Source organism: Rhynchophorus ferrugineus, unplaced genomic scaffold (genome assembly GCF_030347505.1).
Source record: "Rhynchophorus ferrugineus isolate W39M unplaced genomic scaffold, kcgeb_rfMv2 rfM4, whole genome shotgun sequence".
Lineage (NCBI taxonomy): Eukaryota > Metazoa > Arthropoda > Insecta > Coleoptera > Curculionidae > Rhynchophorus > Rhynchophorus ferrugineus.
Window position 1 is genome coordinate 38,505,051 of NW_027472583.1, and position 25,677 is coordinate 38,530,727.

A 25,677-nucleotide genomic window follows, 5' to 3' on the forward strand; every position below is an offset into this window, starting at 1 on the left:
CCTATTATATTTAAATATTATTGGGAGTAGACATAAATATTAACTATTCGATAAAATGGATAATACAAGACGTCGCCAATATGTTTGGATGAAAATTAACTGATATAAAACATTATGTAATACTATATTATGTCGAAATATTGGAAATACATATAGATTAATATGTTGAGGTTTAAGCTGAGTAAGCGTAATTTATGGAAACTTGAAGAAATCCTGAGCAGACGCCCATTAATTGTTTATAGAAGCATAAAATAAACCTGACTTGCCACGTCCGAGTTGTGAGTGTTTTTATAAAGGTCCAAGGACGGTGAATTTGACGTAAAATAATGTAGCCAAAGGTTGAAAATCTACGTATGAAGAACTTGTGAAAACTTAAGTGAAAATACTTAAGGTAATATGAACAACCAATTTCACATTGTTCAAATTATTATAACTAATTGAAAATCAGCAAAATAAGTATCATATGAATTGAATCAGAGAACGGAATGATCTATTTACATGTTAAATGCAATCACAAAGGAAAAAATTTTTTGGCGATTGTAATTTTCAAAACGATAAACACGTTCTTCTGACTTACCATGTCTGCAAACTGCAATTTTTTTAATAAGAAACAATATATCTTTATTTGTGCTCCGAGTAAAACTTAAATAGTCATGGTTAGACAATTGAATTTGTAAGTTAGCTCTTTTTGTGTGTCATAGTTATAATTGGAAGTCAAATATTATGCGTTATGCTAATAGAATTTTTTCGCATACATATGCGAAGCATCATAAATGTTAATTGTTTTACAGCTGGCCATAAAAATTAATGTCAAACATTGGGGGAGCTGAACGTTCTCTAATTTCTGCTATATCCTTGTAATGAAAACGTGAACTATTTTTGATTATATTTCCTGAGTGTTTTAATTCAATATTTGCATCTATAAAATATATTGCTTAACGTTTTAAAAGGCTGTTGAAGAAAACACTAAAATGGTAAATGTTTTATATGATCCTGTTTCTTCATAAACAAAGATTTGTATTGATTTATTTAAAAGTGGACGTACGAACCCAGTACCAGAACCTATCGCAAAAATGATGAATATGGGGTTTCAATGTCAACAAACACTTATGAGAAATTTAAACATTTCAACAACAGATAATGAGCATTATCGATTAAATTTTAGATATATAAAAAACTGTATTATTTTTTGTTGTTCCGTCCTTATGCATGAGATTTGGTTTTACTACTATGATCGTGAATTAAGTAACGATGTGGATATCGATATTTAGCTTCGAAGCGATCTAGTGTTTAATAATTGGGTGCCGCACGAGCTTACTTTTTGACCAAAAACAATAACGACTTGATGATTCGGAGCAGTGTTGGAAGATGATCAAGCGTAATAAACCCGACTGTTTGCGTCGATATGTGACAATGGATTAAACATGGCTCCATCATTTCACTCCGAAGTCCAATCGACAGTCATCCGAGTGGACTGCACACTATGAACCCGCTCCAAAGCGTGGAAAAACGCAACAGTCGGCTGGTAAGGTTATGGCGTCTGTATTTTGGGATGCGCATGGAATAATTTTAATTGACTATCTTGAAAAAGGAAGGACCATCAACAGCGACTATTACATAACGTTATTGGACCGTTTGAAGGACGAAATCGCCGAAAAACGGCAGCATTTGAAGAAAAAGAATGTGCTATTTCACCAAGACAATGCAGCGTGTCACAAGTCAGTGAAAACTATGGTAAACATCCATGAATTGGGCTTTGAATTGCTTCCTCGTCCACCGTATTCTCCAGATCTGGCCCCCAACGACTATTTCCTGTTCTCAGGTCTCAAAAGAATGCTCGCTGAGAAGAAATTTTCTTATAATGAAAGGGAGGGATCGCCGAAACTGAGGCCTATTTTGAAGCAAAGGAAAAATCGTACTACAAAAATGGTATCGAAAAGTTGGAGGGTCGTTATAATCAGTGTCTCACCGTTGAAGGGAATTATGTTGAATAAAAAAACTAATTTTGCCAAAAAAATGTGTTTTACTATGGTAGGCTGGAGACTTTTCAATTGACCTGTTATGTTAGAACCAATACCGCTACTGGACAACACGCAGGAAATCAGTAGATTAAAGTGAACCAAACCTCATGAACGTGTATACTGTATAAGTGTTTTATCTTAACTTTAATTTAAGTAGGCAAATTTAATTTTAATTTGGGGAAAAAATTTGGAAAACGGAAACTCGTCCTGCCTGTATATTGACTCAAGTAAAATTGAACAATAGTAATAAATTTATTTTATACATTAATATTGCACTAAACATATATAGTGTAAGATATAATTAATTTTTAAAAAATCCAAAATTGGAACTTAATGTTGTTGTTTTTGAAAATTCAAGAATTATTATATAAAACTCTTAATTTTGCATAAATAATTATAAAATTGATTAATCCGAATTGATGATGAAAAAATTTATTAGAAATATAATTATTGATTCGTTATCATTTCTTTTAGATCATGGAGCTGATTAATTCTTTCTCTAAGCAACGGGGAAGGGTGATAGACTTTAAAGAAATATTGTATGGATATTGGAGACTGGATCCCCTTCATGGAGTCGATTTGATATTAGATTTGCTGCTGGTTTATAAGAAATACAGGGGCCATAAAATGACGGTTCAAGTTCGACGTCATGCCTATGTTCAGCAATCTTTTACAGGTTTGTATTATTTTTATTAGATATGTTACTTGTTACTTATTACAGTATTATTTATACAAGGAAATATTTTTTATATTCAAATTCGATTTTTTTTCCTGTCTATTAAGTAATTAACGGATTTCTTATCGAATATCTTCACTAAATACATTTAGTAAAAACAAGCATGTAAAATCTCCAATGTTATTGCTATTCTAAATATTATTTTAATAATGAGATCTGCCATTAACATTCCGCCAAATTAATTTCACCTCCACTCAACTACTAAAATAATGAAAATAGTATATAATTTATTTTTTAACATCATAGTACATCTAATGCATATATTATCGGACTTAAATCATAATTAATTAAACAGTCACAATATTTTGTAGGTTAGAGTTATTTTATTATATTTAGATTGAACTCTTTTCTAAACCACCTGTGGTATCGGCTGGATGCTTAATCCACCTAACTAATTATTGTACAACTAAGTAATGTATTTTATTTTCACTGAAGAACATTTTTATCTTTTTATGTTTTAACACTTTAGTTTCTTTCGTTGATGTGTTTTATACTGAATAAAATTACATTTAATCACTTCATTTCCCTTAATGCATTTGCCATATCTGCAAAACAGTTAGTACTAATTCTCTCTTCGTACATTTTAATCAAATGCTCGATAGATATATTATATATAGACATATTCTGAACAATTACACACACATATATGCACACTCATACTCTTCAATGCGATTTTATAGAGTGATTTCTGCAGTATATTAATTATATACTCACATTTAATTATACTCTCATCACCCTGTCTTGGTATCGTCTGCATTGAATAAAAATACCACATCCAGAAAGTTTCATTCACTCACTGTCACATTCTGAGACACTATTTCAATCAATAACTAAGCCGTTAAATTCTAATCTAACACTAGTTCACAACTCCATCATTCAATTCTTCTGTGTACCTAATGGAGTTTATCCAAACCGAAGGGTGTTATTGTAGACAATCATTTCCACATATCCAAACAGTTTTTGCTTGTATGCATATTGATATACTTTGATTGTACACAAATTCAAATAATAAGTATCCCTTAATGTGTTTTTTTAATTGTCTATTAAAATCAATATCTGGAAGTTGTATTGGACCTCTTCGTGAGTTATCTTTATACTATTAAATCCTATGTTTCCCAACAGTCTTTAACTTAACACAGTATTGATTGAACAGTGTAATGACTTATACCCCTCTAATAGAGCTGCATATCCCTAAATCTCTGAAATAATTGTATTAAATTATATTTATATTTAAAAAATACTCCCCTTTTCATACATTTCATATTTGATATTGAATAGAACTATCATAGTAGACACTTTCTTTTCAGTGAATGGAACACTATATTATATTGTCTTATTATCACTATTGTTTTGAAGAATTTTGCTGACATTTGATAACCGAACGACTTTTGGCAGGCAGTACTGTATCTCTTTTTAACTAGAATAAAATGCATCATATACATCTTGATGACGTGAGTTCACTGCCACTTTGGTCAGACTATATATTATTATATTTACATTTATTACAGCCTAACTGATTATAGTAAATAACCAAATACATTGGATATGAGATAAAAAGAGATATGTTATTCATGCTAATTTTAAATAGGGTGAAATCATGTTTGTACAGCTAGTAATGGTTATTAGAAAATAATTTTGGGATTTTTGCAGGTGTCTTCATTAGAGAGGCGACGAATTCTCCACCCAAGGAATTGATGAACTATGATGATAATCTCCTCAATCACTTCATCAGTCGATTGAGCAACAACTTTCCTCCCTTTATTGGTTTCCCTCAATCCCACAACCAGTCCAAAACTGTGATCAATTTTCTGCTACCTCTCAGTGGCCGATATGAAACCTTCGTCAGGTTTTTGAAAATGTACGAAGATGTATGCATCAGAAATTGGGAACCAACAAGATTATACGTAGTTTTATATAAAAGCGAGGAAGCTCCAGATGACTATGATGCCACGTTGACATTAATCAATTTGCTGAATTCCAAAATGCACACGACCTTTTTCGCCAGTTACAGGAACCAGGAACCAGTCAGAGTGGTACAGAGTAGTGGCAATGAATCGTTTACCAGAGCTGGTGCGTTGCAAAAAGCTATTGATATCCTGGATGATAGGGATATGATGTTATTTATTGATGTCGATATAGTTTTCGATCAAAAGTTCCTGTCCCGAGTGCGTCAGAATACAGTCCTAGGCAAAAGCGTTTACTTTCCGATACTTTACAGTCTATACAGTCCTAAGCTGCTGGATATAGGCATCAGCACTTACCGCAAAACCGACTACAGTTACTTTACCGAAAATCAAACGGACTCAAACCGAGGTTTCTGGCGCCAGTTTGGTTTTGGTATAGCCTCCCTATATAAATACGACTACAATGGTTTAGGGGGGTTCGACCTTAGTATCAAGGGTTGGGGAACCGAGGACGTAACGTTCTTCGATCATGTCGTACAGAACCATACCAGAAAGATATTCAGATGTGTGGATCCTGGACTGATTCACGTCTTCCACGAGGTCAAATGTAACTCAGCAGAGCTAGACCTAGAACAGAAGAATATGTGCTTAGGTACGAAGGGCAGTACACTGGGCTCAGTTGAGAGTTTACAGAAACTATTTGAAACGTACAGAGAACTGTTTAGGTAGCATTTGATGTTCATATCTGAATTTTATTTTCTTGAAAGAACTCAGAAAACTGATATCAGTTTTCGCGTCTTGTTCCGTAGTCGAGTTTTTGCTTTACAAAAAGCAGGTCGTTTCTCTATATGATTACCAGATACTTCCACAATACAATTTAGTATTCCAGATGGAATGGGTATGCGAATATAAGCCTTATGAGCTTTTTATGATCTACAAATTCGAATAGAAACCACCACCGCAATCGATCAGTTTAGGGTGCTGATGTCTCAGGGAATCGTATACCTGAGAAATATTCCTTTCAAATCTGTTTAAAAGCGTTAAATTTGCTTTATAAGGCTCGATATTATGTTTGATGCACCTTGTCCCTGAAGATTAATGGTTTTTTTTTTGCATAATGTGAATGTACATGAAACTATCTGATGAAATAGACTAGTCTTAATATTCCATAATCTCAGAAAATGAACACCAAATGATTTCCGCCATTTTATAAAGGCTAAAAAGTTGCTAGTCTTATTTGCAGTAACAGTACTTTCGCCGATAAATTATCAGCCTTTATAAAATATTCTTCAAGGGATCTCGGGAGATAATTATTTTGAAATATATTTTAAATGAATGTTTCAGATAATTTAAAATTCTGAAGATTTATTAAAATACTGCCACTGTCTTTATAAGTAGAAAATAAATTATTCGCCATGATATTAACCAATTCATTATAATTTAATGTGTATTTCTTGCGGACATGCCATAACCTCGATACAAATGTATTTATTTCATTCGTTGCTATTAATTAAGACAACATTTTGGGTCATACTGTTTTGGTAATAATTCCCTGGATTAACTTCTTTTCATCCTACATCTAGGGCAAATGTTACACGCGTATTGCTTCCATGAAGCAGCTACCCACAATTTTGCATTTATTATTTTACAAACGAAATAGCCTAATATATATCGAGGTTTTACAGGGTTTGACTTTTTGTGAATGATAATTTAATTCTGACTGTGATCTAATTCAATTATCAAGTATAATAGTCCAATTTATTATATTATGTATTATTTTAACTGTATATATATTTTGAATAAGTAGCTGTGAATGTAACCGTTTTAAGATATACCGCTCTTTATTTGTATAACGTAGCTCCAATATATAGGGATTGATATCGGCCCAATTTAGATTAATATAAAGTTCCTGTAATAACGATTCATTGTAAATAAGTAGGTGATATGTAATCAGTTGTTTAAACTTTACATCTATTTTCATGAGATTATAACTTTATTTATTAATTTAATTGTTTATATTCTTTACCCCTTGTGGTTAACCCTAAAACATTTTTCTCATACTTCCATAATAAAGGAAATATGAAGACACTCTTATATAAAATTCAAGTTGTATGTTACGAATTACTTTATTAAAAGTATTATCAAGGTGCGATGGAATTAATAACAGTACTTTTAGTTTTTGAACAAAAGAGAAACTCTATTTCTATTACTGGCCCATTACATTTAGCCCTTTTATCAATATAAAACACATATTTCCATTTAAATGGAAACTCCATTTCTATTTAAATGTAATTAATACCTAAACTATTTAACATTATAAATAAATCAGTACAAAAATACATTTAAATTGCGAAGACAAAACTATTACATTCTACATATAGAATCAATTAAGCTTTCGACTATTCTATTTCTAAATTAAGAAGACTAAATTGAACAAGACTAATAGACAAATATATTGACCAATTAAGTCTTTGTTTAGATAAAGGTCCTCAATAAAGTAATACTTTATTTCAACATTTGCTTCTTTTTCAGTTCAAAATTTGTTATCATAAAAATAGCCTATAAAGAACTGTGTGAACTTAATCTGTTTAGCCTGTTCCTGGGTTGCAAAACCCGCGAATATTTATTTGCCTTCCAATGAATTAATTACATCCCATTTTAATGGTAATTAGGCCCTATGATTTTTTGATATGGTTATTTTAATTTACTGTTCTGTTTAAAAATGTGATTTGACCATCAATTACTTTTATCTTCCAGTTGTGTTGAACGAATATTTATATTAAAATTTTAATAGTTTGTAAATTGCACAATAACTATAACTGAACATACTGGGTGCGTTACTGAACTCTACATCACTGATTTAAATGGCTTTTTAACCTACTGCTAATTCTGTTTTATTTTCTAACTTTCTAGTGCTTCATTTGTTCTGGAGCTCCTATAATTTCATATAATTATGTAACCGTTGTATTTGGAATATACTTTGATCAAAATTTTCTATACTGCCTCATATTTTTCTTAGTACAATGTACTTTTATGTGTTGTTCGCTACCTCATATATAGCACTTCCTTTGGGCTACTTTCAGTCCTGTTTCTCAGATTTTGATATTAAACTTAATTTAAATTCTTCATCTAATAATCGTGCTTTAACAAAAGAAAGCTCTGCAGTATCTACAGTTTCAAATACCTTGATTACTGTGTCGTACTTTCTCGGCAATGATAGAAGCAAGTGGTAAACTTTGTCTGCCTCACTTAAATCTGATCCGTTCTCTATTAATTCCCATATGGTACTATCAAATTTGAAAAATAGATCCTCCAGTTTGTCATTCACATTCGTTTTCAATTTTATTAATTTTCTCCAAAGAGAAAGTCTAGTGACTGAATTTGAATCTACAAAAACCTCTCGCAGTGCTTCAAGTTGCGATTTTGCACTTTTACAATTTTTTATATCTTGATGTTTATCTGATAGTCCTTGTATAATTATTAATTGGGCTTTGCAATCTTTAATCCATTTCTCTAATTTTTGTGCATTTGTGCTTGCTCTTGCTTTAGAATAACCTCATTGCAATTTTCCCTTTTCAATATTGTTGTTATTCTGAACTGCCAGTTATTAAAGTTGTAGGTTTCAAGAATTGGAATTTCTATATATCCATCCATTTCGTTACTTATTTTATATACACATTTTGTAGCTTTTATATCAATTCAATCTCTCTATATATAACCCACTTTCTTCTTATTTAAAGTGACAGGACTGGGAATATATCACAATTTTAAACTTTGTAACAAGAAAGAAGCTAACAATTTTATTTAACCATGTGCAACTACAATACCTCATCAAGAACTTGACAAAATCTGTGTTATATATCAATTTTTATATATTTGCCTAGTTTCTTTTACTTTACTTGACTTCAGTGACATTTGGTTGATATATACATTGTCTGTAAGTATTGTTTGAAATTTCTGTTTGCCATAATATACATACTAGGCTGTAAAAACTTGATGAAACCACATCGTTCCATAAAATATATGACACCATTAACTTTGTGAACAAACTATTCGATTTACAAGAAACCCAATATTTGATATTGGCCTTTCATAAGTTAACCATGAAGAGACTTTATTGACACTTGTTGAGGGCTTCAATTTAATTAATATTATTCTTTGTATTTTCAGAACATATGGTCAATAGAGAAAAACAGTGAATGTTCAGTGAATTCAGTTAGAAACCCGTTTTCTTCAGTCCAGTTAACATTCCAATCTTGTAGAAACATATACTGACTTCATGAACACTTGTATTACTAAACCAGTCACATTATATTGAATATAATTTCGTATATTATTTGGTAACTAAAAAAGAACATAATTATTAGAGACTAATCTATGTCTTAACTATTAGAGACTAATAAACAAATCATATGAGGCCTAACCTCAAATGCTATCAACAGTGCATCAATACTCCATATTACGTAAATTACACTTTAGATACAGTTACAAGTAGTTAAAATAGTAAAAACCTTAGAATATTATATTATAGCGCTCCATGGTAAATACTTACATTAGAATAAATGCTGCGAATAAATTGAAATTGTCATAGACCATAGATTAATAGTTTCTATATGATAGTATGTATAGTTTCTCTATAATCAGCAACCAACAAAAATATCGATACTTCCTGGAAAAATAATATATCAATGTTTTTTTGCAAAATATATGTTGGTATTTATAATAAACCCTTACAATTAAATATTAAAATATACTAAACTTTAAGTACCAATTTCAAGGGTTTATTAAAAATAATTTTTTATAATGATTGAGGAATATAATTAATTTTTTTGAAAAAATATCGAAAAATTTGACTGAAAAATTATCCCAATATCGATATAATGCCCAAAAAAAACATAGGGCAAAAATTTCGATGTAACGCTACATCTCTAGTTTGTCGGCATGCCTAGAATAAATCAGGGATGTTCAAACTACAGAATGTTAAGGTAGAAATGTCTATTTTGTCTTAGGAGTGTCGGGCGTCGAGAAAATTATCGATATTTTATTATTTTTAAAAACATCGAGAAAAATATCGAATTTTTTTTGTAATTACAGCCATATTTTTACAATTACATTACAATTAATTACGAAAATACACTCAACATATAAAATTAAGTACTAGTTTTATGATGCTTAAAAAATGTCTCTAATTTTTAAGAAATAATTAAGTTCCAATTTTATAATACTTAAGAAATATCTTTAATGTTTTAAAAGAAATATCGAAAAATATCCATATATCGGCCAAAAATATCATTATTTATATTAAAAAATATCGAAAGATCCCTATATCAAAATTTTTTCGGGATTCCTAGTTGAAACTATACTGACTGGTTCCCGCCTTGTAATATTTTTCTGTCTTGGAACGAAAATGCATGCCTTTTTTGGGGTTTTAGCAATGTATAGTTAATATAAACCTTAGGGGCCTTGACACCATAGAATATTACCATAGAATAGCACCAATATACCAATACCAATAGAATCACCATAGAATAGAATATCTTATTATAACAGGAAATGATTAAAATAATATTAATATACCAAATCGTCCAGTGCTATCAGAACAACTAAATCATGCGCAGATTTGGAGCGTTTACTGTATATTTAAAAGTTCATTAATTCAAACGTTAATTTTTCTTTCGGATCGATTTTTTTAGTAATAATTTTTGTTCCTGGTGAAGTAAAAACGTAGTACGAATCTAATAATATATCTATATTAGCATAGCCTAAATATGTTTTCTGGGGTCTTTAAATATATTACAATATGAATTATTACTTTATTCCATAAACTGTTTTTATGATTCGAACCATACTTTAACATAAACTTAATAACATAAAATTAATCTTAGTGTTTAGGCAACATATAATATTTAAGGCCCGACATCTAACGGACAGTACTCACACCAACAGGAGCTACTTGTCTGTTTTCTACATTAGTTACTTCCTATGGGTAAATTGCTAAAGTATATAAGATACATTTTAGATACATAACCTAAGATGTATTTGTAAATAATTAGAAAGTTTTAAAGTGTTGTTTTTGTTTGAAAAGGTAAACATCATGGGCAGAAAGAATCAAGTACCCAATAGGTAAGTGTTTTAGTCGGTGATATAAAAAAGGGGAAGAAGAAGCATTTCTAATAATTAGAGGATAAATTATTGATAAAAGTTGTTTTCTCAACACTGTTAATATGTCATATGGATTAATTTTTTTTTGGATATATTTAGATGGCGAGATTATACTGCATTAGGGAATTGTATCCTGGGTACTAGAATAATTCCTTTCAAAGTACCATTATCACTGGTAAGTGCTTGAAAAACTAGTGTATGTAGGAATTCATGTATACATATTTTCTTTACATATAGTATAATAATTAGCAATTGCTTGCTGTTGGAATTTGTAAAGTAGTTATTTTAAAATCATTAAATTTGATAAGAAAATGTTCATGGTATATAATTTATATTTATAATCTCTATTTTAACTTGCAACATATAGATGGAGCTCTGATTTTATAGATAGATAATTTTAAGCAAAACATCAGTGTACATTGGAATGCCTGTAGATGGCGCCATTATACTGATTTAATGTTACCCATTTCTAAGGTAATACCATTAACGGTGACCAGTGTTAAACACTGCAGCTTAATAAAAAATATTCCAGTGTTGATATTTGATATTGGATCCTCACAAAATAAGATGTCCTGCTGTTTTTTTTACTAAACTATATAAATGATAGGCCATAAACATGACAGCTAATTAAACATACAGCAATGTAGCTCTCGCTTCGTCCAATATATGGTTTTTTGAAAGAAACTGCTTTAGTTACTAAAGTTTTAGATTATATAGAGTGTAATTTTAGATCAATATATGAGTGGAAAATTATTATTTAATGACATTGAAATTTAAGTTAGTCTGTAAAAACGAATATACATACCATATGTATCCGTAGATTTGTCAAAGTTTAATGATTACATTTTAGTATTCAACTTTCTTGTTACTTTCAATAACAGGTCAATTGAAAAGTCCACGGCCTGACACATAGATGGCGCTATTAGAATTAAATCCATATATGTTTTAGTTAGCCCTAACCCTCAAAAGATGTGTGTATCCTGTGTGATGTAAATTTGACAGCTGTCGTATCATTAGTTTGTAAATTATAGCATTTTGAGTAAAGCAACTTTTGTTATTGTGAAAAAATGGAAAAAAAGGAATTTTGCGTGTTGATAAAATATTACTTTTGAAGGGAAAAAATACAATTGAAACAAAAACTTGGCTTAATGTCTAGTTTCCGGACACTGCCCCAGGAAAATCAACCATCAAGGATTGGTATGTTAAGTTTAGATGTGGTGAAATGAGCACTGAAGACGGTGAACGCAGTGGGGCGTCCATAAGAGGTTGTTAAGGACAATAACCTTAAAAAAATCGACAAAATTATTTTGAATGACCGTAAATTAAAATTTAATGAAATAGCAGACACTCTAAAGATATCAACCGAACGTGTACATCATATTATTCACGAATATTTGGGTATGCGAAAGCTCCGTGCAAAATGGGTGCAGCGCGAGCTCACATTTTACCAAAAACAACGACGAGTTGATAATTCGGAGCAGTGTTTGAAGATGATCAAGCGTAATAAACCGGAGTTTTTGCGTCGATAGGTGACAATAGATGAAACATGGCTCCATCATTTCACTCCGAAGTCCAATCGACAATCATCCGAGTAGACTGCACAGTGTGGCAAAACGCAACAGTTGGCTGGCAAGGCTATGGCAGCTATGGCAGCTGGAATTGGGATGCGCATGGAATAATTTTTATTGACTGCCTTGAAAAAGGGAGGACCGTTTGAAGGACGAAATCACCGAAAATGGCCGCATTTGAAGAAAAAGAAAGTGCTGCTTCACTAAGGCAATGCACCGTATCACAAGTCAGTGAAAACAATGACAAAAATCTATGAATTGGGCTTCGAATTGCTTTTTCATCCACCGTATTCTCCAGATCTGGCCCCCAGCGACTATATTCTGTTCTCAGATATCAAAAGAATGCTGGCTGGGAAGAAATTTTCTTCGAGTGAAAAGGTGATCGCGGAAACTGAGGCCTATTTTGGTCGCTATAATCAGTGTGTCAGCCTTGAAGGGAATTTGAAAGTTGAATAAAAAGAAAGTAATTTTGACAAAAAAATATGTTTTACTATGGTAGGCCGGGGACTTTTCAATTGACCTGTTATATCTAAATATTAATGATTAATTCTATTATTGATATTTTGTTGAAAGAATACAACAACATGCTGGTTTAATTTCATTCTCTTGAAATCAGCAGTTTATATTTTATTTAATATTCTAATTATAGTGAAGCAATTTTACTTTAAATAAGATATATTCCTTCTATTAGCCAGATTTATCTTTTCCGCCCTTAATCCTTCTTTTTTCATCGGTAGTAAATAGTCGTGGCCATAAACTCTTGCTGTGTATACGATGAACCCACCAAGGTGTAGTAAATTATGTGCTGCTGAAACAACATGGTACTGTTATTCCAGATGTCTATCAACATCAGGTGAATGTACTGAACGGCGTATTGTTGCAAAAAGAGCAGTAATAGTGAATAATAGTCTTAAAGTCATCATTTTACATGACAACACTTGACCACACATTGTACAAGAGCTGTGAAGGATACACTATTGCAGCTAGAATGGGAATCTCTTCGGTACTCAGCGTACTCACCAGTCAGCCTACTGATTACAACATCTTCATTTACAAATTAATTTATTGGTGGTGTCCTGTTGTACTTGCATTAATACATAAACAAGTTGAGTATGATGAGTGAGATGAGTATTTTCAAATTAAAATAAAAGAATCTACTTAAGCTAAAGTTAAGAGTAATTCTTATACAATAAACAAGCACGTGTGGCTCGCTTTGCTTTAATCTTCTGATTTCCTGCGTGTTGTCCAGTAACGGTGTTGCTTCTACGTTGCTGTGATTTAACAACCTTATTTCATGTTTTAAGGCGATATCTTGGATCACATTGTATATCCATTTGGTTTCGAGGTCATCGTGTAGCTCTCCGTTGGTTACATAGCGATAAGTATTGGTACTTAATAAGTAGTGCAACCCCATAGGTCCCAATTGGCTTTACGATTGACTGATAAACCAATCTCTTTGAATTTACGTCAAATTGAGAGTATCTTCCGACTAAGCAGTGGAGGTTGCTTGACTCTGAGTCTAATCTACTATGCTTGTTGTCTAACGTGATGTTTCTATTCGATCCTACCATCGAAATGTATGCCGAGGTAATTAGCCGATTCTGCTCGAAGATCGGGCATCCGTTAAGTGATATAATTAGTTTTTTTTTATGTCGCCGTAACGCAAAATTAACATGGACAGATTGGGAGCTATTAAGCTGTATTTTCCAGTCTCTAGTTCATTTCTGGATCTTGTTAACTGCTACTTGTATTTTTTTCCGAAAGCATATGATTCCAGCAGTAATTATCTGGTAGAAATTTGTTCATTTTGTGGATTAATCCGAAATGCCATAGCCGGTCAAGAGCTTGTGAGACGTCCAGGAATATCGCAGCGCAGTATTTCTTAGTATTTTTAGTTTTTTCGAATGCCATTTCAACAACCGCTGTTGCTCTGTTCCACTGGGCGATTGTCGAGTGGTGACTTCGAAATTAAACTGGAAATGTGGTATTTCTATAAAACGTTTAATACATTTTAACAACAGTTTCCTAAGTAATTTTGATATCGCAAGTAGCAGTGAAATAGGCGCGTAAGACCCAACTTGTTCCGTCGGTTTGTTAGGTTTTTTAAGCATAATTATTCGAGCAACCTTAATATATTCCGGAACATATTTCAGTGTCAGAGAAGGCATTGTCAATATGTATTATGTATGTTATTTCAACGTGATTATTGAATTTCGTGGCAGCTCTTTCAATAACTTATGTGAAATATCATCAATTCCAGGAGCCTTTTTAGGATTGATGTTTTGCGAATAATTCAGCTTTTTCACCGTTGCATCGAACCCATTCATTTTGATCATTTTTAAAAGGCGGTGCTCTCATGATTGGTCTTTTAAATCTCCTAGTTTTCATAGCGAGTAATCCTTGTTTTCTTCCGGGATTAATTCACTACAAATTTGTCGCAGCTCTGTTTATATTCTTTAAACTTTTGACTTGTCTGATTACTAATTCTATTCTATTAAATATTGTTTTGTCTACGGCATTTCTGGCTATGTGCGAGACGCTTCTAGCTTTACGTCTTTCTTTTATCAATTCCATAATTTCAAAGGTGTAATTTACCTCATTTTCTGATTTTTCTCTTGATGTCGAGGTAGTTTCTTTTGCTCAATTTGTTCAATTATATTTCGGATTTGGTGCTCAAGATAGTTTGCTAGAAGGGTAAAAAACAATTTACAAAAAATAATGGATAAGTATTTTGATTAATATATATTGTACCACCTTTACTCAATAAATGCCTTTTTAATGTAAAAAATGATCAGAGTACTCACTTCTAAGAGTACTTAGTCATCACTTAATATATGAATTTGTAACATTTTTGTTATTAACATAATTACTTATCATATTATTTTAAAAGTCTTAATCAGTATTTAGTCTGCGCTTTTCGGTATTTTACTTTGCTCTTACTGATATGACTATCACGATAATGCAAAGCTTCACGGATCTTCGTGTCTTACTTGTAGCATATTAATGGGTCACTTCTGCCAGTTTGTACAGACCTACTGACGGCACTGGTGTAGTGTTAGTTTCACAGAACTTTTACCTATTAACATATTGACTGAAAAAATTTCGGTTTAACCTGTGCTATATTATTCAATTATTTAAGTTGCATATGGCGTGAAATATTAAACTTTATTGATTTTTATGTCTAATTTAAAACTGATACCTATTTGTGTAAATACCGATAATGCATCTTTTTGGAGGTTTACTTCAAATGTTTACTTTAGAGAACATTACAAAATCTGCGTTTTGTAAATTGAATTTAAATAAAAATGGATGATATTTCATTTAAACACTTACTTTGTGTTAATTTTTTGAAATATTCGCAAAATCAGATATATATAGCCATTTTTCATTTTTAAATTTTTTATAATCTTTAAACAAATTCTGTTTTCATATTATTTAACAGACATTAGTATGACACAATTATAACGCTTTTCTAATAAATCGTATCTTATTTTCATATTGTCTGCTGTTAATTTTCTTTATTAGTTAGTCAATAATTATATTACCTCAACAAGCTTTCTAAGGATAAAATTTACCTAAAAATTACATCCTAGCCAAAACTCTCGAACACAATAACGCGCAGCTGTGAAATCTGTCAAGCTAGTTTAGAATAAAAATTCATGAGCATTTCTGGGCAAGTTTGCAGTTCAAAGTTTGCTTTTTGAGCTTTCGTGTTGCTTTCCATGTGGAACAATCAGCCTTGATGTTCAGAAGTTGATGCCACATTTTCCAAATATTCTTGTATTCCTTGGTTTTCTTCGTTTTTCTACTCTTTTAATTCGTTTATTGATATATTCAATTTTATTTTCTTTTTAATTGTTGTTAGTTGTTTTGCAGCTTCCTTCTTCCTCAATGTTTTATAGGTCTTTTTCTCGAAGATGTCGCACTGTTAAGATTCGCATACCGGACTGCTTCCTGTATATTTCTGTTATGTTTATTGCTGCAGTTTATATATCAATTTAGGTTTTAAAGATAAATTGGGATAAATGATTGTGTCTAGCTTTTATTTAAATAGTAGCCAGTTTGTCCTATTATTATACAGACGGACTATTATCTTTGACAATGATGACAATTTTTGAAAGGACCGTTATTATTTCTGCTGAATGAGATTAAATAACAGATTAAAAGATGATCTTGCTGGACAATTTCTATACCAATACTTTTTGTAGATATCACTTATGGCCAATATGTTGGTTCACCAGTAGGGATATGTTGTAAATTTTCTGTCTTCATCGCGTTAACCGATTCTCTACAATTTTTAATTTTTAGTATCATAATTTTCTGTGGCAATAAATGAGTTACCTAACGTACCAAAGAAGACCTTATTGTTACCTTTAAATGCACTTGAAAAAAGTTGTGATTGAAAATATTAACACTAGTAAAAGTAATATTTGTCATTAGGGAAATTGATATATCTAACAAGGGTTTTTCTATTGGTTGTTCCGTGAATTTTTCAAATGATGCAATATTTTATTGCCAGTCAAATAAATATTTTATTTCTCCATTGACTACCTTTGTTGTATAGGGATGTTGAGTATTATTTGCTTCCGAATCAGGTTATGTTTATGACTCATGTTTATGAAGAACATAACAATAATATCGTGATGTTAATTCGATATATAACATAGTACCCACTGTTTTTATATGTCTTCTAACTTTTCGGCCGATGAAGTTAACTTTTATAGTTTCTAGAATATATGTCTCTACTCGGACCACGGTAATACCTAAACATTTCTGTTTTACGTGGTTATTTTATTATGTATTCGTTGATATATGTTCGAAAACGTTTGCGAGCTATCATCTTGCAACGTGGGTGTTGTACAGGTAAAAAGCGGTCGGTGGGGGGGCGACCCCAATGGTGGACTGTCACGCTCTCGACGAGAGCCGAAACGAAAAGAGTAGACCCCGTTCGCTTTTGGACAGTTATCGTATTATTAATAATAACGATGTGAATTGTTGTGGCGTTAAGATTCGTGCCTGATTGGATGTCGACAAATCGACGTCTCGAGCAATGGAGTCAGTCGAATTAGTTCTGCTTTCGCTGCAACCGTGACGTCAAATAAGGTGAGGGAAGATGAAAAATGATCTGGCGACAAAGATCTGGTTAAAGGCATTTTTGTTGAAGGGGACCGTTTTGTGGATTAAATGACGATGTTGAAAAAATGACAAATTGCAAAACAAAATTACAAACTAATATAATATTTGAACATATTTTAAGTTTATGTATAAAACACCGCTTTCAATATCTTGAAATTAGTTTTTGAAACTACTTTTTGTCGAATTTCTAAATTCTTCATATTTTTTTGTTTTCAGCATGTGTTATTTCGTCGAAGTGTCAACTCATATTTTTTTTCACTGCGTTACAAATGTTTGAATTTGTAACGCAACTTTCATTATGCATTCTTCATGATATAGTTCGCAGTGTACAGCCTTTAGTACGGGTTTTAGCATTGCATATAAAAAATATTGTCTAATTAAGCATTAGATTTAACACATGCAGATACAGATTCAAATATTGTATGAATGTAATTCACTTTCAGCTTATATTCTATTTCTTTTGAGAAACAAGATTTATAAGTATCTCATTGTTGTGACAGTTCAGGCTCATTCCTTTTAGACCTTCTTATCAAACGGCGACGTTTCGGTATCTTCAAAGCATGCCAGAACAAAACTGTGATATAGTTTGAGAACAGAAAGGCGGGACCGACTTGCATTTTTTTTTTTCAGTTTTCCCGAAAAATGCAACCGTGGCTGCGCTTTTGACACTTGGTTGGTGCGTAAAAAATCACCGTCACCGACGGTCAACCTTCCGGGGGTGACAATAAAAAATTAAAACATTACCGTTTAGTCAGCTCTTCGAAATTTCTCAAATGTATAAACGATAGCCGAACCAGGGCCACAGATTACCACCCGCGTCAAAGATCGGTCAGGTAAAAAGAAAAAAAAAAGGTGACAATAGGCAGTGGCGGACATTCATTATTTTTACGGTAAATGTATTAATTGTTAAGATTATAGTTCGTTTTTAATATTGAATGGAATGTGCAATTGACTGTATTTTTTAAAATTTATTAACATGCCCCATGAGGTAACACCTTACAACCTGATCATGGATTATAAACTATCATATTCCTAAAGAATGACTAGTATGTTAATATTAGATGCTTGTATGTATTTTGATATCTTAGCATGAATATTTGTTGGTGAAAAGCGAAGCATCAATTATAAAACTAATTAATAACCTAACTATTAATTTTGATGATTTTGAAATTTTCCTGCATATAATATAATTTTTCTCTTTGGTATTGTTTAGTTTATTATTCAGTATATTTAGACCTAGTCACGGAACGTCAGAATTGTATTTTCGATATTTATAACTTTTGTTACTCGATTTGAAGACATATACCAAAAAGTGATGATACCGCTCCGTCATATCTCAATTGTCGGGTTTGGTCTTAATGAATGTCAAAAGTGATGATTTTGCTGTCAGTGGCGAAGAACGGCATGGAGAACCAAAAAGTATGAAGACAATGCACTGCGAATAAACAGTTTCCAGATGTTTGATGGGAAACACTCAAAATGAGAGAAAATAGGCACTACGTGAATTGCCACGCAAAAAAGTGTTTTATGTGGCGTATCGATAAAGAGTGGATCTATTACGACAATTTCAAGCTCAAAAATTATGGGTTAGTGTAGAGGGATGCTCACATTGACATCAAAACGTCTTACTTGACATATGGTGATAAGATGAAGTTGTATTACGAGGTACTAAAACTGAATAAAATACTGCAAATGTCTGTCGACGTCAATTGAACGACGTATTGTTGCAAAAAGTAGTGAGTAACAAACCTAACATTATCGCTTAGCATGACAGCGCTCAGTTATACGTTGCAAGAGTTGTGATGGATACACTCTTGTAGTTTGAATTGGAAGTTCTGGTGTACTCAGCGTACTCACCAGCGTTCACACTACCAGTTCTTCATTTTGGTCATGTCGCATACATGGTCGCTGATATATGGTTTTAAAATTCTGAACAAGTAAGAAAATGGACCTATGATTAGATTGATGCTAACTAAATTCTTTCTACACCTTATTACCATCTTACTAGAATGATGTGAAAAAGAAGTAATAAAGACCTTTTTAAGGTTAAAAAATGATCATAATATATGCAAGCACCTATTTTAAGACTACAATATTTAGTACAAATATTTAGATACTTAGCTTCTTCTTGCAATACATTTGTATTATTATCATATTATATCCAGTGATAATATAATATATTAACATTTCTCAGTATTTTCCCTAGTATTATTTTATTTCCCTAAATTATTCACAATTTTTGATTACATTTATAGATATGTAAGCGATTGATTGATAAATGAAGCATATTGATATCGATATGAGTGACTGAACGATTAGAGAAGTACAAAGGTATGACTGTCTTGAAATACAACTAAATAATTAACAAAAAATGTTGATTAACTCTAGAGAGATTTAAGTAGCAATATCTTTTTTTGGGCTCATAAGAAATTTTCTTCATCGATAACCTCTAATAAAAATGGTTAAACAATAAACTTGATTTCTTGATTGAGGATTGTTATTCGGACATTTTACTGGATAACATTTACGGGACTAGTGCGTGGAAAATAATTTTTATCAAGCTAAAGGGTCTTAGCAGCTGTGTAAACGCCTTTCACTGGATTCTTGGATGTTAATTTAGGTCATGGAATCCATTACAACGTTTGTATCAAAAACCACTTTGTCTTACGTAGATAAGGACCCTGAAAATTGTTAGATATTTTATGACAATATAGGTACGCCATTGGTTAGTAGCCTCTTCTAAAATAAATTGGTTAGTTAAAGATAGAATTTTAACACTTCCCTTCTAATCAGTGGTTATATTCGATATAGGTGTACAGTTCAAAGTTTTTTTGCTCTTTTTTTCTTCTATAAGGGTGATTGATGGGTCACAAACACGCCACTATCGAAGGTCTTTGTTTTTTTCCATCAAGTATTTAGAATTTGGTTTCCAGCTTATTTGAGATATACTTTTTTTTCATTAGGAGCTATATTAAGACAGTTTCAGTATAATGTAAATGTGAATTGTTACTTCTTAAGTTTTCCTGTTTATATCGATTCTTTTGATGAAAATTATCTTTTTTTGAAATATGCAGAATGACATCTGAGGTGATTACAGTAAACTATTTAAAATAAAAATGGATCTACAATGAGCAGTAATTATTTAATTTTGGTATTTAACATTTAGTCCTTAGTTTAGTATTTCAATTTATTCCATTTAATTTTATTATTAAATTATTTTAATTTTTCTTTTTGTTTCTTTTTCGTTTTTGTATTTTTTTTTCTCTTTTGCGTTTTTAAAGCATAATTTCAATTTCTATTTAGTTTCAATAATTCAAACAAGGTATTGATAAGTTTAAATTACTACACCATCGAACATTTTAACAAAATATCTTAAGTAAGATTATATTCAGAACTGTAACAACTTCATAGCATCAGACATAAGTATATATTGATATTTATTTACTTTTATATTATAAACATACACATAGAATGATAAATCAAGTAATACATACATCGTACTGTAATACATACTGTATATCGTACCCAATTAGATAATAAATTTTTTACAATTTAGAACTGCAGTATTTACAATCATTAAATTAACTATTGATTTTTCAAAACTTTGGTCTATAAAGTAAATAATCGAAATAATTGGCACAAAGTTCAAACAATAACATGTCATATACTTACATATATACTTTTATATGTTTAAAAATTTACTGTTATCCATATATTCATTCTATATATCATAATCTTCTATTTGTCCTATATATTTCATGGATGCAAATTAAGTATTTAGTTTCATTTTAGCTGCTGCATATTTTCATTAGTTCATTTATGTATTCATATCTCTTTATTTTTTTATCCATATTTTTTACCTAAAATATATTGCAAAAATAATAAATATACCAAGCAGATAATTTTTTCTAAGAAAAGAATAATTTCTTTACCTAAATTTTTAAATAAATCTGGTTTGTTTTTTGCTTATTTATTTCAATCTTCAATCTCGTTCTTGCAGATAGCTCATCTTTGGTATGTCTTATATGGTTTTCATTTATATATTGGTTTCTACTTTGTCTTATTTTTCACGCACAAATTAACGTATTTATTACCTGCAATATTCAGTTAGTGTGCTGTTCTGCATTTACTGGTGAAACTTGATATTAATCATTAATTAATTAAAGTTTATATTACCAAAATTTACAGGAAGAGCTTAACAACCTTTAAAACTACTTCTAGTATAATGATATACTCTCTCTCCAGAACCATATCAATTACTAACAATCTTTAAGCAAAAACAATTTTCCATTTTATCTTTTTATTCATCAGGCATTAAATTAAACCAAAAGCTGATTTTGAAAATCTTGTAAGCAAAGAAAACTGACGATTCATATTGTTCTATCTTGGGTTGAAATTTTTACACATATCGAGTTTTTCTTTACGATCAAGCGGACACACAAAAAACGTAAAATGTTACTTTATGTGACCATATTATTCTTAATGGTTTTTTTAACCACACTTTCCATAATTCTTTAATAGTTATAATAATACGGGAATAATCGTAATACAAAATCTTAAATTACTCTGCTTATAATTAAATAACCTCCTTTAATAGTGTTTTAACCACGAACTTTCAAAATAATAACATGAATTTTAAAATATTCTCTAAATATATTTTTTAATTTATTTATTTATAGTCGCGTTATTTAGTGGCGTCAAATACTCACTTAATTTTAAGCAATACCATCCTTTATATTATTTTATAAACTTAAAAAAAAAAACATTTACCCCCAGCGAGATTTGATTCTGAACGTTATTGTCGGCGAGCTAAACTCTTAACCAGCACGGCTACCCGAGTTTGTATTTGTTTTATTTTTATTTGTTGTATTTTTTGTGTGTTTATACTTGTGTTTATTTTGTCACCGATCTGACGGCTATTCCTGGTTTTTCGTTTTATTTGAATATATTTATTTTAGCGCATGTTACACATATTGGGCTTAAAAAGTTTTAACCGTGTCAAATTTCAGGCCTCTAGGTGCTCGCGTTTTCCTAAAAAAAAGGAGGCAAACTTTTCGCAAAGTCTATTAATATATAGTTATATATTTTTTAATGCTGAATATTTAGTGTCATAATATCCGACCGTAAATATTTCTTCAGTTGTTGCGAATAAATTCGGCAACGCCGAATGCGTTGCTGTATTTGGCCGTAGTGGCGCCCTCTTTTTCTCCGCGACCTCCTTACCGCGTCCTGCCGACGCCGCCGACGTCGATGACGTCCCATCGGTGCATCCACGCGCCCACGCCGCTCGTTTTCGGGACGAATGAGCGAGACAGTCGTGGGAAAATAATTTAAATATTCTTGTAAGCCACAGTCTCCGGCCTTTCTGTCCTCTTCTTGTTTGTCTCTTCCATGAATTTTTTTTGGGTCATTTATATCCCGTCTGTCCGATGAAAATATTGTTTATTGGTTTGCTGTTTGTGTCGATCGACTCGACTAACCTATTTTATTCGCGAGTTAAAAATAGCCGCGTGTTGGTGGAGGATAACATAGAGGCTGATGCGAATTAAGGCCTTTTTTTGTGCGAATTATTTACTGGTCTGCAAGATGATCGCGCTCTTTTGTTACTCATAGAATTTATGATTTTTTCATGTTTCAATGCTCCGCTAATTTACAAATAACTTGAATTCAACATTTCGCTTTTTTATTTACATAAATGCGAACCAGGTAACGTCCCCTCTTCAATTTGTATTGTGGTATGTTATATTTTATTAGGTGTTGGAATTCATTCGTGGCGTTTTCTTTGTTGAATTAAAATTTGTTTATCCAAAATGAAATTAAAAAGATATTACAAATGTTGCCCATTTCAAAATACTACTTTTTACAACATGCAAAAAGGTGGCATTGGACTATCTGCGTATTCGTACTGGTTTTATATCAGAAAGGTAAAATTCTTGCGAAAATACATTTTATTTAACATTATATCAAAATCACATCGAACACTCAAAACGGCTAGACCGATTTGAATAATTTTGGTTTTATAATAGTTCTGGAAGTTGAACAATATCGTTAATAATTTACCCCTATTGTGGTTTTTATTTTTCCATTTGATCGCTACCAGAATTCAAAAAGTAGATAATTATAAATGTATTTAGAATTCATCTTATATTATGTTATATAAAATTATAGATTTGCACACTTCTTCAAACGATATTTAACTAGATTATTTTAATATGCATACCTGTTGTTTACCTGATAACAGAATTTATATAGTTTCTACAGAGGAACACTAAAACTGTCGCAAATAGTCGCAAAACAGTCGAAACAGTCGATAGTCAAAAAATAGCGACTGAAAATAGTAATTACATGTTATAAATAACATAATTTTAAAGGAAGTAGGATTACTTTTATACTGAATGTTCTGTGGATGTGTAAAAAGGAATGGAATAATAACACCACAAATGTTTTATCCTGTTTTAAAATATTAATTGCTATATTTAAATAACATAGCATAATAATTATAAATAGTACAATAGACCTTAAATAAAACATTCAAACACCAAAAGAAAATAAAAGATTTTCAATAACCATAACTACTAAATAAAATGTAAACATATACCTAATCATTGAAACATCTAATCCTGATCTTTCCTAATGAACCTAAAAATGATTGTACAATAACTACCAGACCCTTTTTAAATAAAAGTTTTATTTATTTTTGAACGGAAATATTTTTAAATTACTGTGAATATTATCATGTTCTACTTTTCTTCCGTGAGGCGATTTCTTCGATCGTTAATTATTTGCCAAGATTTTGAAAAAACTCGTTCGCAGGGGACAGATGTTGCGGGTATAGAGGAATATTTTACGTGTAACTGATATAATTCAGGTAGTTTCATTTTTATGGGTTTGCCAAAAATCGAATGGGTTTTCTAAACGCCCAATAAATGGAATTTCCAAATACTGCTAAATCTGTAAAGTTGCTGCAGTACTTGGAGTAATTACTTCTTTCATTCTAGCCATTTTTTTATCAAAATATCTCCAGATGTGAATACATTCTCGGTCAGTAATTTTATCTTGAATTTCGAGTTGTGGAACTATATCTGTATTTTTTGAAGTTAGACTGGAAGATACCTCTTTTGTGATAACTTTTTGTATCGCCCCAGCATTATTTGCAATGCCAAATCCTGCCTTTTTAAACCTAGGGTCTAAAAATGTGGATTTCCCGCATATCGTATTCATTTCTAAAATTGCCAGTTTTTTATTGATGACATTTAATAGACAATTTTGCCATTTGTTTCCCATTCACTTGTTAAAATTCTGGATTTGATGGAATGTTGCAGTCCTCTTATTAACCGTATAATTAAAGACATCGTTGGGATCTTTCACCAGATAAGTCGGTGGTCATTATTTCAATGGGCTTTAAAAGTTGAAAACATTCTGTTAAAATAGTCCATTCGTTAACAAATAAAAACTGTGGTGCTCTTCGTAATAGCCAACAAAATAAATTGTTGAATATTATAGTAGAGTTTTCCTATCAGAAAATGTTTTTATTACAAATATTTAATATACTTTATTCACCTCTTTACCGTTAATACTTTTAAAAGAAATTTAACAACTGCTACTGTAAAAAATTCTTCAAATATTTTGGATCTATGCAATATCTGAAACCTTTGGAACCTAATTTTAGTTTTCAAGATTTTAGGAAAGAAGTTTCGACAAACAAGAGGTTTGGACAAAATTCGTGAAAGTTTATCAAAAAAGTATTACCTATTATATCAGTCCAAAGTATTACCTATTATGCCAGTCAAAAGTATCTTACTATTTATTATTTACAATTTAATTTTTTTGCCTTCGAAAACTGGCTTTCCAAATTGCTGCTATATTAATTTACAATATATAGTAATTCACAAGCAAACAACGAAAAAACATAAAACCACATATATTTCATATAAATCTATATAAGCATAAATTTGGCGCATTACTTTTAAGGTCGCCGCTATAACGGAAGGCCAGAACGTTAAAAATCAGTCGAATGAACTAGTGGAACCGAAAATAGTAACTAAAAGTACACGACTGAAACAGTCGATAGTAAATAGTAATAAAATCAGTCAGACCGAAAATAGCAACTGAAAAGAGTTGCTAGTAAAAACAGTCGAACCAAAAATAGC

General features: G+C 31.2%; 2 protein-coding genes and 1 long non-coding RNA gene across 3 annotated transcripts in view; 2 read left to right on the forward strand and 1 right to left on the reverse strand.

Annotated features, from left to right (window-relative positions):
- Positions 1–6,665, forward strand: part of Chsy (Chondroitin sulfate synthase) — a 157,069-nt gene extending 150,404 nt beyond the window's left edge. Inside the window, exons 7-8 of the mRNA XM_076401947.1 lie at positions 2,496–2,697; positions 4,408–6,665. Of these exons, the coding sequence (XP_076258062.1) occupies positions 2,496–2,697; positions 4,408–5,390 (1,185 nt within the window). The 3' untranslated portion in view covers positions 5,391–6,665. The remainder of the gene's footprint in view (positions 1–2,495; positions 2,698–4,407) is intronic.
- A 166-nt stretch (positions 6,666–6,831) lies between these two features.
- Positions 6,832–9,322, reverse strand: LOC143195089 (uncharacterized). The gene is made up of 2 exons (XR_013005469.1): positions 9,214–9,322; positions 6,832–9,005 (listed from the first exon to the last, which is right to left on the reverse strand). It is a non-coding gene; the product is annotated as an uncharacterized LOC143195089 (long non-coding RNA).
- A 1,306-nt stretch (positions 9,323–10,628) lies between these two features.
- LOC143196415 (RNA/RNP complex-1-interacting phosphatase) overlaps positions 10,629–25,677 on the forward strand; it is a 166,477-nt gene continuing 151,428 nt past the window's right edge. The window contains exons 1-2 of the mRNA XM_076404082.1: positions 10,629–10,784; positions 10,923–10,998. Coding sequence (XP_076260197.1) covers positions 10,756–10,784; positions 10,923–10,998 — 105 coding nt within the window. The 5' untranslated portion in view covers positions 10,629–10,755. The remainder of the gene's footprint in view (positions 10,785–10,922; positions 10,999–25,677) is intronic.